Source organism: Eublepharis macularius, chromosome 16 (genome assembly GCF_028583425.1).
Source record: "Eublepharis macularius isolate TG4126 chromosome 16, MPM_Emac_v1.0, whole genome shotgun sequence".
NCBI lineage: Eukaryota > Metazoa > Chordata > Lepidosauria > Squamata > Eublepharidae > Eublepharis > Eublepharis macularius.
In genome coordinates, this window is record NC_072805.1 from 36,707,917 (window position 1) to 36,727,313 (window position 19,397).

Below are 19,397 nucleotides of genomic sequence, written 5' to 3' on the forward strand. Positions count from 1 at the left end.
TTGGTGTTAAAATAGCTTGCATAATGTGTACTTGAGAGGATTTACACAAAATACCATGGATAAAATGGTATCTATCACTGGAGGTGTGAAGTCTCCATCATTACTATCTTTGATGGAGACTTCACACCTCCAGTGATAGATATCATTTTATAGCAGAATAATATTGAAGGCATTGTCGTGTAGCGAAACCACCATGAGATAACCACAACTTATCCATGGTATTTTGTGTAATACCACTGAGGAAGGCTGGTATGGGCTGAAACGCATCTGGTCAGTTTATTTGTAGATACTATAGTATTTATGATATAGTATTTATTTTGATGTATGTATATAGTCATTGGATTCTCCATCAATTTGTATGTAATTTTCAATCTTGTGTATATATCTATTTGGAGTTCTGTTATTTAACTTTTATCTTTTTATATTTTTAATGGTGTTTGTGCGCACAACCTATAATAAACATTGAAATTTTTTAAAACACTTTCATATGTTAGCTTGACCCTCCTAGTTCATTCTCCATTTTGGGTTGAGTTTTTAAAATCCCTTTCCCCTTTGTTTTTAGTTAGACTGTACAAGGACTGAATGCTGATAGCCACTCTAAAGAGCTACATGACCAATTTAAAGAGAGAGCCAGATACAGCTCTTAGGCCTAATATGGTCCATCCTTTGCCGGTTACGACTATTCCAATTCATTAACAGTATTCATGATGGCAGCCACGCTCAGTACTATAAATAAACGATTCTCAAGTCAAAATCATTATGAACTTTACTTATGCCTCCGAGGATGTTTAAGACAAACTTCAGAAGGACAAAGCGTAGGAAAAACAACGTGCTTTAAGATTTCCCCCAACTGTCAAGACAGTGGTAAGGCATCTTTGGAGAGGGAGAATAAAGACTAAGGCAGGGCCGTTCAAGGAGGCTTGATCCTCAAACGAAGTCCGAAGCGGCTAAGCGAGAGGCAAACGTTTCAACAGCAGCAGCGCCTTAGGGAGCCCAAGCTGTCAAGCGACTCAGCTGAAGAATAGCTCTTGCAAACGTGACTTCCAAAATTAGTGGGTTTTGCTCAAGGCTTATTATTTAGAGGCTGCATCACAAAAGATAAAAAACTGGTCAAATAAAAGAGAAGACAGCAGATCTTGCCAAGATAAATACATGTCCCGTGGCGCTCTCCTCACCCAAGTCTGCCTTTCCATGATTCTCTCTCTAGATAGTACATGAACCCCAAAGCACCCCACAAGCATTGCATTAGAGCTGCTTCTAGCATTGAGGTGAGTTTTGAAAATACTTTGAAATACAGTGAGTTAAGGGGAAAGATGGAACAGATTCAAAAAGAAGTTATAAATGCTTAGGGAAGCACAACCGTGCATAAAACAAAGTTTCCAGAATCTTAAGAGGAAGGAAAGGCATTTTTGATTCCTCTACCCTGAGAAGATCTTGTGGATCACTATTGGAATATTGGGAAATAGTGATCTCAGATCTAGAGGGAGGCCACGGCGCGGAGGGCAATCTAAACTCCCCTCTGTCTGGAGATCAGGGGGCGGGGCCACCGGCCATGTGACCATTTTCAAGAGGTGCCGGAACTCCGTTCCCTCGCGTTCCCCCTGAAAAAAAGCCCTGCCCAAACCTAAATCCTTAGATGCCAACAGAGAAGCGGCAGGGCAAATAACCAAGCTGACTGACTGACTTTGGAATCTTATGTTTTGTTTGAACTTTTAAATATCGGACTGTCTTTGTGGAGATGGTTTTAGTGTAACTGGCCCTTAAAGATGCACCACTGAATATTATTCAGCTAGTTTATTACCAATAATCATTCAACCATACTGTTTTTGCTACTCTTCTATTTTATGCCGCTTTTCTATTCCATTTTAACGTCCTGTTACCCTAATGTGTTTTTGCGTGTCCCTCCTTCTTCTGGCTGTATTAGTGATTTTAATGACTTCCTTGACTGTTGCTTTTACTTGTTTCGTGAGGTATGTGAGGTTCAGAGGTGTCCACGTCCCTATCCTCAGAAACTCCCTCATTTATCGTGTCCGTATCTGCTCCGTTTGGGGTTGGCAGAGCCATCGAAACAAAAAAGGTGAGGGGCTTTGCAGCACCTGGTTCCTCCTCGTCATCTTCTCTACTGGGTTACTCCTGCTCAGCCTAGAGAGAGAGAGAGAGAATGCATAGCCACCTCCTCCCTGGCCTGCTTCTAAGCTCCTTATGAGGCTAGTACAGAAGGCTGCACATGCCCAGTCAATTCCCTTGAAGTCTCACGAGAACTAGCAGTCTCGTGAGGCTTGAGGGGGATCTCAAGCTGCACCTGCAGCCTCTCACTACCCTGGCCAGGCTAGACTGCTGACAGCTGTCAGAAGTAGCTCCAGTGGGGCTGCTGTAGCATGGTGGTTAAGTGGTTGGGTTGCGAGTCAGCACTCTGCTGGTTTGAATCTTGCTACTGCCATGAGCTCTGCAGGTGGCCTTGTGTAAGCCACTCTTATCAGCCCCAGCTGTATTGTGGGGATAACAATAACAACACTGATTTTGCTCACTGCTCTGAATGGGGCACTAATCTGTCTAGAAGCGTGGTTTATAAGCACACTGTTATTATGTTATTATTCAAGAGCCATAACTGTGGGGCTGCTGTCGCTGAAGCAGCCATATCTGTTGCCCTCACAGTAGGTTTTGGAGTGACCATATCATGGCTCCAGGGTGGTCCTGTTCCTGGACAATATAGTATGCTGTTTGTTGTAAGCTGCTTGGGCGTATTTTGTGGAGAAGCAGCTTAGGAATTCATTCATTCATTCATTCATTCATTCATTCATTCATTCATTCATTCATTCATTCATTCATTCATTCATTCATTCATTCATTCATTCTCCCAGGAACTACATTGAAAAGAGAGAGGAAACAGCAGCATATAACCAAATGACAGAGTGTCTCCTCTAAGGAGTTTCTTTTGACTGTTTTTAGAATTCCCAGATAGCATAAATTAGGAAATAAGTGGCCATGTCATTCCCACAACTTTCCCTATCCATGAAAGAATTTCTTGGATGCCACATCAGAATTTTAGCTTGAGATCTGCACAGCAAAACTATCCTTCCTTTCTCCTGGCAAGGTTTTTAGATAAGGCCAGGTGCTGACAGGGACATCCCAAACCACAGTCCAAGAACACTTGAGCAAGCATACTTACCGTTCTCTTTTGAGGACAATCGTTGGAACAGAGGCCACTGAGAACTGTGGATAAAAGGAGGAGAAAACACACATGAAGCAACGGGTTATTTGCGCGGTCAACAGTGTTCCACTAAAATACACCTTGTAATCTTGTTGCTGCTTCATGCTCCTTTGTGGAGGCAAGTCAAATTGCATTTCCTTTATAAAGATTCATAAAAATTTAAATTACTGTTGTCTGCCGCACATTAACATTTTAAAAGGCATTATTGATCTGCCCAAATTGTGCAGTTTTGCATAATGAAGACGTTAAATTAAGTAATCACTGTTCTATCACACCTATTACTTGATTGGTAGCACGGTACCAAAGATAGGCGCAATAACTCATCTAAAACTGAACACAAATTAAAATGCATGCTAAAAATAAAACTTTGAAGCACTTCCCTCATTATGCTTATTTTTCAACTCTTGAATTAATACACCATTTATTATTCTTCATTATTATGCATATCCTACCCTTCCTCCAAGAAACCCAGGGCAACACACGTGGGATGGTCCTATTTTATCATTACTCCGAGAAACAGGAAACGGAAGAAATTCAGGCAGTATGCCTCCATATCAAATAGAGAACTAGGGTTTTCTTAATTCAACACTTCATTGCTTTCTTTCTTAAACTTTCTGCAATACAACTTCTGTTGATGGTTTTAACACTGGCTCATGGCAGCAAGCCATTGTTTGTCATTACACTGGTGGTGACTAATACCAAGGGACAAGCCCTCCTATGACAATCTTTTAATAACCAATAGTAGAAGAATATTACCAGCGATTATAAAGATGATAATTTTATATTCCATATAGTGCAAACAGTGCAATGAATCAAGTGAATTCAAATCTAAATTCACTTAAAGTGCCAATGTGCCATAAATACATATAGACGGCTACCCACCATCACCTATATACATATAACAATAAATACAGATGTATCTATACACTCAACAATCATAAACAATGGTGGCCCAATGACCCAATTGGTAAGATAATCCTTTTGCTTCTGTAGGAACCATCTGAAATATATGCCCAAAGGCTACGTTCCTGTGCAATGACATCATCACACGCCCCCGGAGCGTTCCCCGCAATTTGCACTGACTCACCTCCCCGCTCCTTATCCTGATTACATCAAGGCAGGCTGGCCAGCTGGGCGAGCGAGTATGCTGTGGCCCGCTGCAAAGCAGTGGGGGGACTGGTGCATGTGCTGCTCAGATGAGCCACGGCTGGCATTTCACCCCACTTCAGCAGGGGAGGCAGGCCAGCCAGCCGGGCGAGCAAGCAAGCAGGCCTGCTGTGAAACAGCGGTGGGGGCTGGTGCGTGTGCCGCTCAGCTGAGCTGCATCTAGCTGCAGGCGGGGGTCCCAACCTGCCTCCCTGATGGAGCAGAGGGGAGGAGGCACCCGGCATGGGCCAGTACGCTGTTCCCCCACCCTCCTGCTGCGTGTGCTCCCCCCTCACAGGAGCAGGCTTGGCTTGTAAAATGGGCGGCCATTTCCTCCAGGGGAACTGATCTCTGTCTGGAGATCAGGGGGGTGGGGCCACCACCACGCGATCTCTTTGGAGAGGTGCCGTAATGCCATTCCGGCAGGAAAAAAGTCCTGGTATTGTCCAAATGTTAAGTGATACATTCTTGCTCTTTCATTTACAGGTCTGCAGAGGTGTTGGCTCTCGGCTTTGTTCACTCAAAGAGTGGTCTGGCTTTATCTCTCGTATCACTATTCTTCTTCCAGAGTTTGCCTTCTTGCCATAATACTCCTACATTTCGGCTGTCACTACAAATCACGTGACCAGCTGCTTCCCGTCCGAAGCCACCACTTCATTCAGACATATTGGAATTTGCTTGATTCACTGCACTCTTGGCACTTTACGGAATACAAAATTATTATCTTTATAATTGCTGGTAATATTCTTGCACCTAAGCGAGATTCAGACATGAAGATAAGCCACAGTCTGCCACAGAAGCAGAAACCTTTATGAGCAAGTTGGGTGCAAAGGTAGGAGGAAGGCGCACAAGCCGCCAGGTTCATTCATTTGCCAAGTATGCCTGTATTTGCTTTGTTATTTTGTGAAAACCTCATACAAACAGCTGAATCTACTCTATGAAAGAGAAAATGAATAGAACTGTATTCAAGGAACCACCCATGCATACAGGAAACAAATGACAATAGGCCAAATGGATACCGCGCATTGGACAAACGCTTGGAAGACCTGGGTTCAAATCTCTGCTCAGCCACAGCCTGAGTGTGACATGGACTCCATTGTTTGTGTCATAAAGTGTTCTAGAGTATGCTCTGTAAAAATATGTTACTGTCTCCCTCTGCTTGTAATGTACCCACCTTCATATATCATTTGCAGAAGAGCAGCATCATCTGACAGCTTCAAAACATGGATTTTTTTTTAAAAAATCACTAAGAGTTGGTTGGGGGTGGGGACTGGAGAGGTAACGGATGCCTGAGCAAATAGCTTACTGGCCATGGAAAACGAAGAAAAGTCTCTTTGTCAGCAGGCTACAAATTAATGTCTCATTCACTTCTTTTCCTCTTCCCTGCCCCTTAATACTCTGACAACATCTGTTCCTGAAAGCACTTTATCTTTGCGCCAAGACTTAAAACTGGTTCAACCATGTAATATGCTGTGATTAAGCAGCCGATTCCTTAATAAAGTCGTGCCAAAGCTGGGCATCTTTGAAAGAAGTTTGCCCTCTTAAAGGACTGCTCTTTCTCGAGTAATTGGTAGGCTTTACAATATTAGATGCAAGAAACAGGAACTCCACTTTTGAGAGACAGAATGAAAAATAAAAAGGATTTCAAGTGAATACATATGGAATTGTTCAGTTTGGCATAGTGGTTAAGAGTGGCAGGACTCTAATCTGGAGAGCCAGGTTTGATTTCCCCCTCCTCTGCTTGAAGCCAGCTGGGTGGCTTTGGGTCAGTCACAGCTTCTCGGAGCTCTTTCAGCCCCACCCACCTCACAGGGTGATTGCCATGAGGATAATAACAACACACTTTGTAAAGTGCTCTGAATGTGGCATTAGGTTGTCCTGAAGGTTGGTATCTAAATTGAATGTTATTATTATTATATTGTCCAACATTGTATAGCCTCTTCAATATGATAATTTAGGTCATAAATTATAATAAATATTATTATATGATAAATATGATAATTTAGATCATAGCCTCTTAAATATGATATTTAGGTCATAGTGTTGCCTAGTAGGTACTGAGAAGAAAAGAAAAGTGCATTTAAATAGACCATTTTTATGATATGCTCTGCCGAATTTAAACCGTCTTACATATATCACACTACTCACATTCCTACAGTGAATTTACTTAGGTCAAGTGATGCAAACTAATGCAATGATTGAAAAAAGAAAACAGGGTCTGCGAAAGAGTCAGGGAGCCAGCAAGTACAGAGCTGACCGATGCTTGAATGGGAGTCCACGTAATCTTCAGTGAGAGCTCCACGTAAAGATTTCTGAATGTTCGGAAGGAGAAGCGGAACCAGGGCTTTTTTTCAGGGGGAACGCGGGAGAATGGAGTTCCGGCACCTCTTGAAAATGGTCACATGGCTGGTGGCCCTGCCCCCTGATCTTCAGACAGAGGGAAGTTTAGATTGCCCTCCGGCAATCTAAACTCCCCTCTGTCTGGAGATCAGGGGACGGGGCCACCAGCCATGTGACCATTTTCTCTGAGGGCAACCCACTGAGTTCCAGCACCTCTTTTCCCAGAAAAAAAGCCCTGAGTGGAACTATAAATTATATGTGCTCTTTCAGAACATCTGATCTCCCCATGTTAAATGGAGTTCATCTCCAGCCTAACCCAGCCCCTAATCTACCTACTGGCAGGGTGGGTGGGGGAGGGACACAGTATGTGACACAAGCGACAATGCAGGGAGAGGGTGTTCCCTGGCCAACTTCATGCCTACAGTTTGTTGGGATGGGAACATCTTATCATCGCTTTAACTAGAAACACAGGAGACTTCCCACAAAGATGAGATGTGATATACCAGAAGCTGAGAATACGGCAGACCACTAATAGTTCAGTCTGTCACCACATGCGCTCATGTGGCACGGCAGGGATTCAGGCTGTGCAACTGAAAAAAATCAGGCTCAGGGTCTTAAAGAGTTTACAGTTGGCTACTCGAGAGTGGACAGTCGGTTAGTTTGCTGGGAGCTAGTGCCCAACTTGACAGGCCCCAGCAGAAACCAAGAGAGCCTGTGACATCTCCTGGGTGGGAGTGTGCACGGGGGTACAGGTATAACAACTACAACAACAACAACATTCTATTTATATACCATCCTTCAACTTAATGCCACACTCAGAGTGGTTTACAAAGTATGTTATTATTATCCCCACGACAAACACCTTGTGAAGTGGGTGAGGCTGAGAGAACTCTGAGAGAGCTGTGACTGACCCAAGGTCACCCAGCTGGCTTCAAGCAGAGGAGTGGGGAATCAAACCTGGCTCTCCAGATTACAGTCCTGCCGCTCTTAACCACTACATCAAACTGGCACAGAAAATATCTGTAGTGCTGAATGATGAAGAGAAAAATGGCTGTTGTGGGTTTTCCGGGCTGTACTGCCGTGGTCTTGGCATTGTAGTTCCTGACGTTTCGCCAGCAGCTGTGGCTGGCATCTTCAGAGGTGTAGCACCAAAAGACAGAGATCTCTCAGTCTTTATCAGAGATTCTCTCAGATGAAGAGAAAACGCTCCAGATAAAAGGTCCTACAGGTTGTTGGCGACCAGCTTCTAAGTGCTAAAGGGTATCCCCTCTGCTCCCTCCCACTGAAGCCAGTTAACCGGTTGTCTTTAGAGTCCTGACACAATTGAAAGGGGTCTTGAAACCTTCACAAGCAATATCTTCCACCTCCCCACCCCGCAGAGGACTCTTGGGGCAACCCAACATACTTATTGAGGCTCTGGTGGGCCAGAGCCCCTTCCGTCTCATGCCAGCTCTAAAACAGCCATGGAGGAAATTCTGCTGGGAGGGGAAGAATGCAAACCAGAGGAACTCCATAAAAACTTTTAAGAATTTATTCTCCATACTGTCTCCTTTTGTTTTTGTTACTTATCTTTGAGAAACCACTGTCCTTACTTTGCATGTTGGGGAGAAAATAATATTTTTTTAATGCAACTTGTTCACATGTGCACTCAAAGTAATTATTCTGGGTTCCGATTTCCATTTCCCTTACTGCAGCTGGGATGGTTAAATATGGTGTTATAAGACAGGCATATCTGCCTACTGTATCTTTAACCTAAAGAACAAATCCTTCCTTTGCTATAAATTGTGAGCCCTGAGCTGTGACTAAGCTGATCTCTTCTTTTTAGCTCCTGAACATACAATGCAAGGTAAATGCTTTCTTTCCATCACAACCTCCTCCCTGAAACCACCAACTTCCAATGCACATCGTAAATGCTACTCTACTCGTTTACATTCAGTCAATTCTAGAAGCAGGACAAAACTGTGCGACTGAGGTTAAACATTAAATTTAGAGACCGTTGTGGTCAGTTTAGTAACTCAACCGCTTCAGAAGCTGGAGCGGTATGAATATAACTTGCAGCACATAAAGAAGAGTGTAGGAAGGGAAGAAGAGAGGAGGAGAAACGTGATGCATCTAGGTTCAGAGAAGCCAAATAGGTAATAATTAGTTTATTAGCTTGAAGAAACTACATGTTTTGTTCCCAAGACTTTTATATCTGTACTGTTTACATACTTATTGATTGTATAAGATTGTATAACTTCCAATTTATTGTCTAATTTAGAATCTGCTTAATTTTTATATTATGCACTTAATTTACTCTATGTTCTTTTCTTACTGTACTCGATTTTCTTTAAATAAAATTTTTAATTATCAAAAAGAGTGTAATAGTGAGCTCTGACTCAACAAAAGCTTCTGCTGGGATAAATTTTGTTAGTCTTCAAGGTACCACTGGACTTCTGTTCCATTTTGCAGCAACAGATGAATACGGTTGCCCCTCTGGAATGACTGTGTAATTGCGCATGGAGAGCATTCAGGCCATTATACCAATGCGCGAGAAGCGATAGCTGAAAGCACGAATAAGCTTCCCACGTTTTCATATGTGAAATGTTGGAAGTCGTGCTTCTGAAATACTCTGTTAAACGCACAGTTGCTTAGTTGCTTAAAATGCTTTATTTCAAGTTTAACCTTTTGGTAGTCTCTACGCGCTATGAATTCTGTTCTCAGAGGCTGAGGATCAATCGTGCCTGGTGATCCGGAGTACGCTGCTTCTTTTATTGAACCAACTGTGCACTGGCAATGCCATACTGTGTATCCTCAGAAGCAGCAAGAGGTAGATCGTATTGAACTTAATTCTCCATAGCCCTGATTAAAAGCAACCCTCCTCCTGGGCTCCGGATAAAAGCTGCTGAAAATAGTATTTTCCCTTTTTATTTACCTTGCATATTTTCTCTACAAGTGAAAAGTTTTCTGCTCCCCCTGCTACTCCCTCATCACTGCAGTCTTCTATGTATTAGAATATACAGCTATATATTATATACATGGGAATATAAAATAAGCGCACACAAATTAAATAAGAAAATGAAAGATCTGCTCAGACAAGATTAGTTGTGAAGACCAATAAAGGGATGCTGAATGCTTTGGCAGCACACCAACATTTGTTGTGTTGTCTGAATCATAGAATCAGAGAGCTGGAAGGGTCCTTGCAGACTATCTAGTCCAACCCCCTGCCTGATGCATTCCCGACAAGTATTCGTCCAGCCAATCCTTGAAGACTGCCAGTGAGGGGGAACCCAACACATTCCCAGGCAGCTGATTCCAGTGCTGTCCCTATATAGTTTCAGGTGGGTAGCCATGTTGGTCTGTAGTAGAAGAACAAGATTTGGGTCCGGTAGCACCTTACAGACCAACTCAATTTCCAGGGTATAAACTTTTGAGAGTCAAAGCTTCCTTTTTCCACTCCTTGCATCCGACAAAGGGAGCTTTGATCTTGAAAGCTCGTACTCTAGAAATCTAGCTGGTCTTTAAGGTGCTACTCGGCTGGAATCTTGCTCTCACAACATATATAGTTTGTCCTCCCCTCCTCCCGCATTGTGGTTTAGAATTTTAATGGGTAAGTAAGTGAGCAAGCCACCATTTGTGATTCAGACAAAATGACACATTTTGGTTTGTTGCAAAAGCAAAAGTGTTTAATTTCTGAGCCGTGTGTGAAAGGAAGAAGGGCAGCGAAGAGAAGAGGAATCATGCAAGCCTGAAGGTTATTCAGCTTCATTCCCAAACCACAACTTGTCTTTGCACGTGACTCCCATGAATCTGATGGTCTGATTGCATGGGAGAAGTACCTGGAACACACAGGTCACAAAGATTCCGAGTCTGGGAACAGCCACAGGGGCCACGTTTTCCCAGTTCCTACCCAAAGTGAATTTTCTTCTGCCCCAACTGCAGTGACAGCTAACCACAGTACCCAGTTAAGCAATACTTAGGTAGACGGTCAACAGCACGCAGCAGGATTTGAGTCCATCGGCATCTTAGATACCAGCAAGATTTTCAGGGTATAAGATTTCAAGAGTCAAAGTTTCCTTCTTCTTGGTATCTGAAGAAGGGAGCTTTGACTTCAGATACTAAAGAAGGGAGCTTTAAGTCTGGAAAGCTTGTACCCTGAAAATTTTGTTGGTCTCTAAGGTGCCGCTGGACTCAAATCCTGCAGATAAAACAACACAGCTTTTGAACTGAGATCCAAATTAGGCTTCTACACAGATAACGCCACCATGATGATATAAACTGGCAAGTATAAGGAGGAGAATTAATATCCTAGACTGTATAAGATTGAAACTTGCAAAAGCAGCTGTGAGGGAGCTAGAAAAGATCCTTAAAGATAAAGAAGTCTCTCTGGGAACCAAGATCAAGATAATCCAAACTATGGTGTTCCCCATTACTATATACGGATGTGAAAGTTGGACAATGAAGAAAGCTGATAGGAAGAAAATCGATTCGTTTGAAATGTGGTGCTGCAGAAGAGTTTTGTGGATACAAAAGAGAGCCAAAAAGACAAATAAGTGAGGTCTAGATCAAATCAAGCCTGAATTCTCCCAAGCAGCTAAAATGATAAAACTGAAACTAGTGTATTTTGGTCACATCATGAGAAGACAAGACTCTCAGGAAAAGTCAACAATGCTGGGAAAAGTGGAAGCCAGTAGGAAAAGAGGAAGACTTAAAACGAGATGGCTGGACTCGATAAAGGAAACTACATCCTCCAGTTTGCAGAATTTGAGCAAGTCTGTTAATGATGGGACATTTTTGAAGTCTTTCATTCATAGGGTCGCCATAAGTCAGAAGTGACTTGACGACACAACGCACACACATATTACACTCCACCCCCCACATAACTTTTTCACGGGCAGGTCCCATGAATCTCAGCACAGCCTTTTTGGGGGGTCAAAGAGGACACCTCCTTGGATCCAACCCGTTTCCCTTAATTAAGGACTCACGAACATGCCTTCAGTGACTATTCTTTTTTACTATAATACTTTCCGTTGCTCTAGACATGCAAGTAGAAGCAGTAACAATCTTTTTTCCCAGCACACATTTTAATATCTTCAAAACAATCCACTTACCAATGACTTTAACAAAATAAGCATCAGCTTCAAAGTTATTTTTTAATGTGTGGATGGCAAGGTCTGACTTAGAGCTTTTGCTGAGAACAACGATATCCAAGATCCCCTAAAGAAAAACGGGGTAAAAAGGATCAATGAGTAACCAGAAAAGCATCATTTTTTAAAAACGCAAAACAAAAACAAAACAAAAAACCACCAGCAGCAGAATACCTAAGCAAACAGCACGAGATCATATATACTTTAGCTCAAATTAGAATTTAAATTGCAAAAACAGAAATAGCTGTCCAAAAATGCATGGATACAATTGAGCCTGTGAACACTTTTATTTACCACCACCACCCCCCAAACTATTTTTAATACGGCTGTGATAAATATTTGGCCACCATTTTATTTGCAAACAAAATACAGTTTAACAAGTTGCAAGAAAGAGAAATTTCTCATTCTAATAGATCTTTTCCTTTTATATATCTTTTTTCGGCTCTACATATGCACCATAATTGTAACATGCTCCTGTCGCCTGGTGGCATCATATTTATTATAGAGCAGGCTGGATTCTGCAACAGTACACCGTTTTAGTCACCAGATCATGTTTTGAAAATACAGTGGCAGTTAAGAATACAAATGTCAGGTACCCTAGCTGGAATAATTTAGTTAAATTACACGCACCAAGGGAAACCGTTCACATGCAGCCAGAATGTTGTCATTCTTTGAAAAGAGAAGCAAAGCAATCCTTGTGGAAATTTAGAAATTTCAATTTGATTTCTTTGAACTCACTGTTGGATTTTGAAAGCTGCTTAGAGTGGAATGAGAGAAGAATAGTCCCAGGTGGGAAAGAGCGGAAGAAAATTAATTAAGATCTGGCCCGTTTCACTTCTGTAGCTGTGATTGAGGCACATGCATACTGAAGACACAAGTGGCAATCCAGAGGAAGAAAAACAAGTTTTATTTGTTTGAGATCACCAGAGGTTTAAAAGTCTTCTAAATTAGTTTTATAGCATTTAGCAGTCATGGTTCCCCCCAAAGAATCTTGGGTATTGTAGTCTGATGAGGCTACTGAGAATTATATCAGAGCAATCGCTGTCTGAGCCCCTTCTTCCCACTTCAAAGGACAATTCTTAGATATTTTTGATGTTACAAGTCAGTTCAAGCCTGCTGTACACATTTGCTCAAGGAATAGCATTCAGACTTCGAGATGGGCACGAACTGAAATACGAACCAAAGTTTGGCATGAATCGGGCCGGTTCGTGATTCGCGAACCAGCGGTTCGTCAGAGCCCATTTCTGACGAACCATCACAAACTTTAGGCTGGTTTGTTTGGTTCGTTTTTCAGTTTGTCACTGCAGACAGCTTGGTGTCGATCAATCAGTTTCCTAGGCAATGGGGGATGGCCTTTCTGCAGACCTTCTGCTGACCCGGAAGTGATCTTCTGCTGCCCCAGAAGTGGTGATTTGCTGGCCTGGAAGTGACATTTTCATGAACCAAATGAACCGGTTCGCAAACCGGGGCAGGTTTGTGAAAGTTCGTGGTTTGTGAAACGTGATGAACCACGAACCGCATGGTTTGTTTGTTTTCTGGTTTGTGCCCATCTCTATTCAGACTCAAATCTGAACATCCCCCATCATAAATTAAATGGTGTCAAAAAAGACCTGAAACCACACAATAACTTTTCACACATGTTCCTTTGCAACTTAGCTTTGCATGGATAGAGGCTGAAGGCACCTGTTTAGGTAAAAAGTTATATATTCTGAGGCAATGCCATTCCATCCATCACAACATTTAACAGGGAATATGTCAGTTTTATGACTTCTCTGCAACAGGAAGCACTGCTGTGCTAAGCAGATATCGGGCTTGCATTTAACAATGCTTCAAAAGTGTCAAACTTCACCTCCAGATATTAAGGAACATGAAACACATTTTGAATGACTTATTTGGCAGAACACACGGCAAAAAAAAAAAAGTAAGAAAGGTGGAGATGTACTTTTCACCCTTGCAACTTCCAAATAAACCTCCAGCCACGGGGAAAACAAAATCAGAAATGACATCTGTTGAAGGGGCTCAGAATACCTTTGTGAATGGGAGTGAACAAACAGGGGTGGTTAACAGTTCAAGAGCTAGAAGTAAAGATGAGGCCAAGGGAAATTTGGCAGTGAAGGCCAGGATATGCTCTATGCTCATGCATTGTGTGGGAATCTGTACTGAACAAAGCTAATGTTAAGTGTGCAGTGGTGCGCACTGACTACCAAATATTTGCAGATTTGCTGTGTCGTTATGAAATGTCACAACTGAGTTGCTTGGACAGAGTGACTTGACGCTTTAATCCTGCCATGCAATTTTGGAAAATCTGTACTGACCAAAGCTAATGTAAGATTCCAAGCTACTCTGGTGCGCACTGACTACCAAATATTTGCAGATTCATTTTCCAAAATTGCATGGCAGGATTAAAGCGTCAAGTCACTCTGTCCAAGCAACTCAGTTGTGACATTTCATAACGACACAGCAACTGTTCTGCACTCTTTTCCTAACAAGTTGCTGCCAGCATGCACAATCCTCAGGCTAGACAGCTAGAGTGGATCTAGGAGATAAGATGAACCTTGCTGGATCAAACAAGGGTCCAATGAGACTAACATCCTGTTTTCAACAGTAGCTAGCTAAATGGACAATGCTGAGCTCAGGGGCTCAACTTGCTATAAGGCAGCTTCATCCATCAACAGCTTTCTCTCTAGCTCGAAAATGAGCATTCCCCCCATCCCCATCGAACTGTTAGTTTTCATTGTCTGCTGTACATTGCCTTGTCAAAATACTATGAAATGCTAGTTTGGAACGAAACCTTAAACAAGAATGGGCAGATGGCAGTTAAGGCAGCAGGAAAACATGGAAGAGAGCTGAACTCACATCTTCATAAATGTCAAAGAAGGTTGCCACTACCGCGCCTTCGATTTGATTTAGATCCGAGAGATCCCAGTGGACCTTAAACATGCGGCGTACGCTCCTGCAGCTCGCGTTGTTGCACGGGACATTCTCTAACAAGAAAGCTTGCTGGTTGCTGCAAAAAGAGAGGGAAACACATAACAGATTTGGGTTTCCTTTTCCAATCCTCCTTCTCTGCTGTGAGCTCTTTGTATGGCTGACTATGGATGTGCAACTAAGGGGTTCTAAACAAACTCCATTAGTGGGCCAGTTATTGTCTCTCTTTGATCCTGGGATTCAGCAAACACTCACTGCAAGGCTGCAGAAGGTGTGGAGGGGCAACCTTCCTTTTATTTTAAATTCATTAAGAAATCTTTAAAAAAATCCCACCACTCTTTTCTGAGGGAAACTTGGGATAGTTCCTCTAGTGCTTACTGAATAAATAACGTTTGGGGGATTGTGACCTCCAAAACATTTCTCTTCTGTTGTTGAGGATACTCTATACAACTCAAAGGATACTGATAGATGTATGGTTAGGATAAAGAGAACTACACCGACTCTCATGTGCCCAAGGGGGATTTCCACTTCACATTCCTGAACCTGTATGCACCCATGAAAGACAGCAAGCAGACTTTCAAAAAAACAGTTTGTTATGGCATTGTTGTGTGTGTGTGTGGGGGTAATATTAGGGGGGGGGAACTCCTCTGGGTATGTTCAAGTCTTTGGTATACCAAATGTAACTCTTTAGGTTCCGGACAATAGCACAATTAATATATTTAGGGGTTTTTTTCTTGACTTATCAAGATCTTCCTGCCAAACATATATCTGGGCTAGATATGTTATAATCACAACTGACAATTTACACAAGTCACACACTACCCACACTATTTCTTATATGGAAGAAAAAGAGGTCAACGTGTGATTGCCTCTAAAGTGAGGATAACAGATTATCAAATCAGAGCGAAGAGGCAGGGTCACACAGGCTCAGTATATTTTGGGGTGCTGGAACAAAAAGACACTGACAGGAGAAAAGATTATAGGGTGGAACTTTATGTTAAAAGATGACACAGGGCTGCTGCCAAAAATGGCATCCTTATGTGTAGTTGCCGCCCTATTCTCCGTAAAATGTAGTAGCACTCACCTTAGGATGTGTCACATTACATGGCAGACTGCCCTACTCTTCTCCATGTCACTGCTAGTTTTATGTTAAAAGATGACACAGGACTGCTGCCAAAAATGGCATCCCCGCATCCCCCTGTGCTCTGTCACTTGTAATGGCGCTCAACTTATGAGCGGCACCCGACATCACAACATGTGGCAAATTGTCCCATTCTTTCTCACTGCCATCGTCTAGTAGGTGGTGGGAAAATTCATGGTGTGATGTCTCATCATATAGTGACTTTCAGTAGATGTTATGGAGAGTAGGGGGGAGAAGGGGGATAGAGGGAGAACTAGAGGCAGGGATGCCATTTTTGGCAGCAGGACTGTGTCCGATATCTAGTTTTTATCTTAGCTACTTGGTCGAGGTTTTGGGAAAAGAATATACATGTCCCCTCTTTCATCTGCCAAGCCAAGTAATTTAAATTGTACCGTAAACTACTTCTTTCCAACTGTGCAAAATCTACAATGTATGATTCAGACTTTCTCCCTCAACTCCACATTTTAATGAAGCTTTTCATTACCAACATGATAACAAGTTTCTTCTTTAACACATTTCATGAATATTTACATATTTACATCCAGCGTGAGTCACGGCTATCATTACATTGCATCGCCATTATTTCTCATTCTGTCTCAGCCGAATATCAAAACATACCATTATACAATTTACTAGCTTACTCCAGTTCCTTCATTATGTATCCTATTAATGCCCTGTCATTCAGATGTGAGAAAAGGTGACAGACACGCTGCAGCTCGAGGGTTCTCTAGAATTTCTCTCTTTGTCTTGTTATACTTTTATCAATGTTGCTTACTATTTTCTAGGTAAAATTACCCAACATACTTTTCATTTGGTATGAGACTACATGCCCTTTTCCTGGAAGCAATGTGTGAAATGCTCCATTGGCAAAGGCACACATTTTTTCCCATTAATATTCTGCCAAGTTGAATTTTCCCTATTATATACTCGTAACAGCCCTGGTGTGTGTGGGGGACGGGGGAGGAGGGTGATATGGCATTAAGTCCTGTTCAAGCCTGCACTAGGTCCAGAGCAGATTTAAATGGTATTGGCTTCAAGTTACACTTTTCTCTGGGTTAACATGAACCAGGTTCGGTCATAAACACACCTTGCAAACCCACTCCAAGCCATGGTTATCATCTCTGCTTTACAACAGAACCATAATTTGTACATGCAATAAGAAATATGGTTTAAATGCAAGAAAGGGAAGAGTGAGCAAAAATCATTCCACAGAGGAAAGGGGAGCACATATTCCATGGTGCAGTGGTTAAGAGCGGCAGGACTCTAATCTGGAGAGCTGGATTTGATTCCCCACTCCTCTGCTTGAAGCCAGCTGGGTGACCTTGGGTCGGTCACAGCTCTCTCAGCCCCACCTACCTCACAGGGCTATTGTGGGGATAATATTAATACACTTTGTAAACTGCTCTGAGTGGGTGTTAAGTTGTCCTGAAGGGCAGTATATAAATTGAATGCTATTATCATTATCATTATTATTATTGTTAAACTGGCTCCTAATTTGCAAGGTATAGGGGCTGTGGACTATACTATTGCGTATAGTACATACTGTCTGTTGATGCAAGTATGCTCCTACTATGTAATTTCTCCCATTATTTATCGGGTCATGTTTGTTTCTACTCTGTTTTAGAGTTCTGCTTTTTTCAGATTTCTGCAATACAAACCTTATTGCATTGTTTATTAAATGTCCTGTTCTGTTGAACTGTATTGATTTACACTTTCTAATCTGCCTCGGGTCTGAGAGAAAGGCGGACTATAAATAATGCAAATTTTAACCCCCCCAACCAAAACCATGGATTGTGAGAGCCATGCATTTACTGGGCCTATAGAATGATATGAAATTTTATGCCAAACGTGCGCGCATACACTAGGGGTGCCAGACCCCCAGTGAGGGCGGGAGATCCCCCGCCCTCGCCCCCCACACCCCGCCAGTGGAGGGGGCACGCGCCCTCTGTGCTCACTCCTCTGTGGAGCTGCATGCTCCCGTGGATAGGGTCTGTTTTGGCATGGATCAGGCCCATTTTGGGATGCTGCGGCTTGCAGGAGCGCTCTTGCGCTCCACAGCGGCTCAAGACGGGCCTGATCCGCTGGAGCGTTTGGGGCCACTGTGGAGTATAGCATTCCTGCGCTCCACAGCAGCCCCCAACGCAAGCCCCTGCGGAGCATGGGTGCTTGGGGGGGGGGCTGCGTGATGACGTCACTTCCCGCAAGTGACATCATCGTGCTTTGCAGGAGCGTGCATGCACTCCCCTTGGAAGAGAGGTAGGAGCCAGGCCCCAATCCCCTGCTGGGAGATTGAGGGGGCCTGGCAACCCTAGCACACACACGTTAAGACTATTCCCTCTTCCTGGCAGCTCACCTAGAAAATGAATCAAAATAACCCCAACAACCTCAAACCTTATTATATGTATGCCTTTCTACACAGTCCAAGAACTAAAAATCCACCCCGTTTTGAACGTGTTTTTGAGAACGATGGTAAAAGCATATAATTAAGTCTCTCCTGTGCCACGAGGCCATTATATACACCAGCATGGCCTCCGATGAATAAAAAGCTGCACTGGCCCCTTTTAATTCTACTCTGTTACAGATCCTAGCAATTAAGAACCAGGCCTCCTGGACTAGCAGCACAATCTCAAGGCAAAGGGTCGCAAAAAGCTCTTATCACTTAATCATAGTAATCAATCACCAAAATTAGATCTGTGGAACTAGTATTAAAAGCTGGAAGAGAAATAATTAAATGGTTTTGCTTCAGCTCATGATGTATCCTTAGCAACTAGCTTGTGGATGCTTTCTTTTCCCTCCCCGCTCTTCCTCTCTTAACTTAATTGTTGTGATTTCTTGGTGAGTCACCTAACGTGGTTCATATAAGTAATCGAATGAATAATGTGCAGCAAAGGGCGTGTTTGTTTCTGTGCAGTGAACAGTCCTCGTTGTGTTAAGGAAAAACAAAAGGGCACCAGTTATTTCATTTTTAAAAAAATACGCTTCTGCACATACCACAATCCGCACAGTTCCCTTAGCTTGGCAAAAGCTTCCCTGTTTCTGAGCTCCCTCCTTTACGTGTTCATTTGGAACAGATTTTTGTGTGTGCGGAACAAAAAATCCACCTCAAATGATTGATAAAGTGCATTGGAAGTGCATTATCCAACGTGTGCGGAATCACTCTTTGAAAACACTGGGCAGGGCTCTCTCCAAGAGAACTGGGCTTCTCCAAGAGATCCATCTGGATCCCTCCTCGTTGTCTTCCTATTGGTGGGTGAAAACTAATAAATGGTGAAGGCCATTTCTCTCTGAACGGTGGATATGATGTGGAATTTTTTTAAAAAAACATGCCGTTTTAGTGTATTTGGCAGTTGGGGCCTTTTCAGCATGGATTGGAAGTCTTTGCAGTTCTATTCATTCTGTGTTTGAATGTATGGCATTTGGAATGCTAAGAGGACAGCAGCATCTAAACACTAGAATTAAATAATGAATACACTGCAGGTCAGTGGAAGAAGAGCCCATTTAAGGG

The 19,397-nt window shown here is 42.7% G+C and overlaps 1 protein-coding gene across 1 annotated transcript in view; it reads right to left on the minus strand.

Annotated features, from left to right (window-relative positions):
* The window catches only part of ITFG1 (integrin alpha FG-GAP repeat containing 1), a 136,092-nt gene that overhangs the window by 41,479 nt on the left and 75,216 nt on the right, over window positions 1-19,397 (minus strand). The window contains exons 11-13 of the mRNA XM_055000558.1: window positions 14,680-14,830; window positions 11,788-11,893; window positions 3,170-3,213 (exon numbers count right to left, since the gene is read on the minus strand). Coding sequence (XP_054856533.1) covers window positions 3,170-3,213; window positions 11,788-11,893; window positions 14,680-14,830 — 301 coding nt within the window. The remainder of the gene's footprint in view (window positions 1-3,169; window positions 3,214-11,787; window positions 11,894-14,679; window positions 14,831-19,397) is intronic.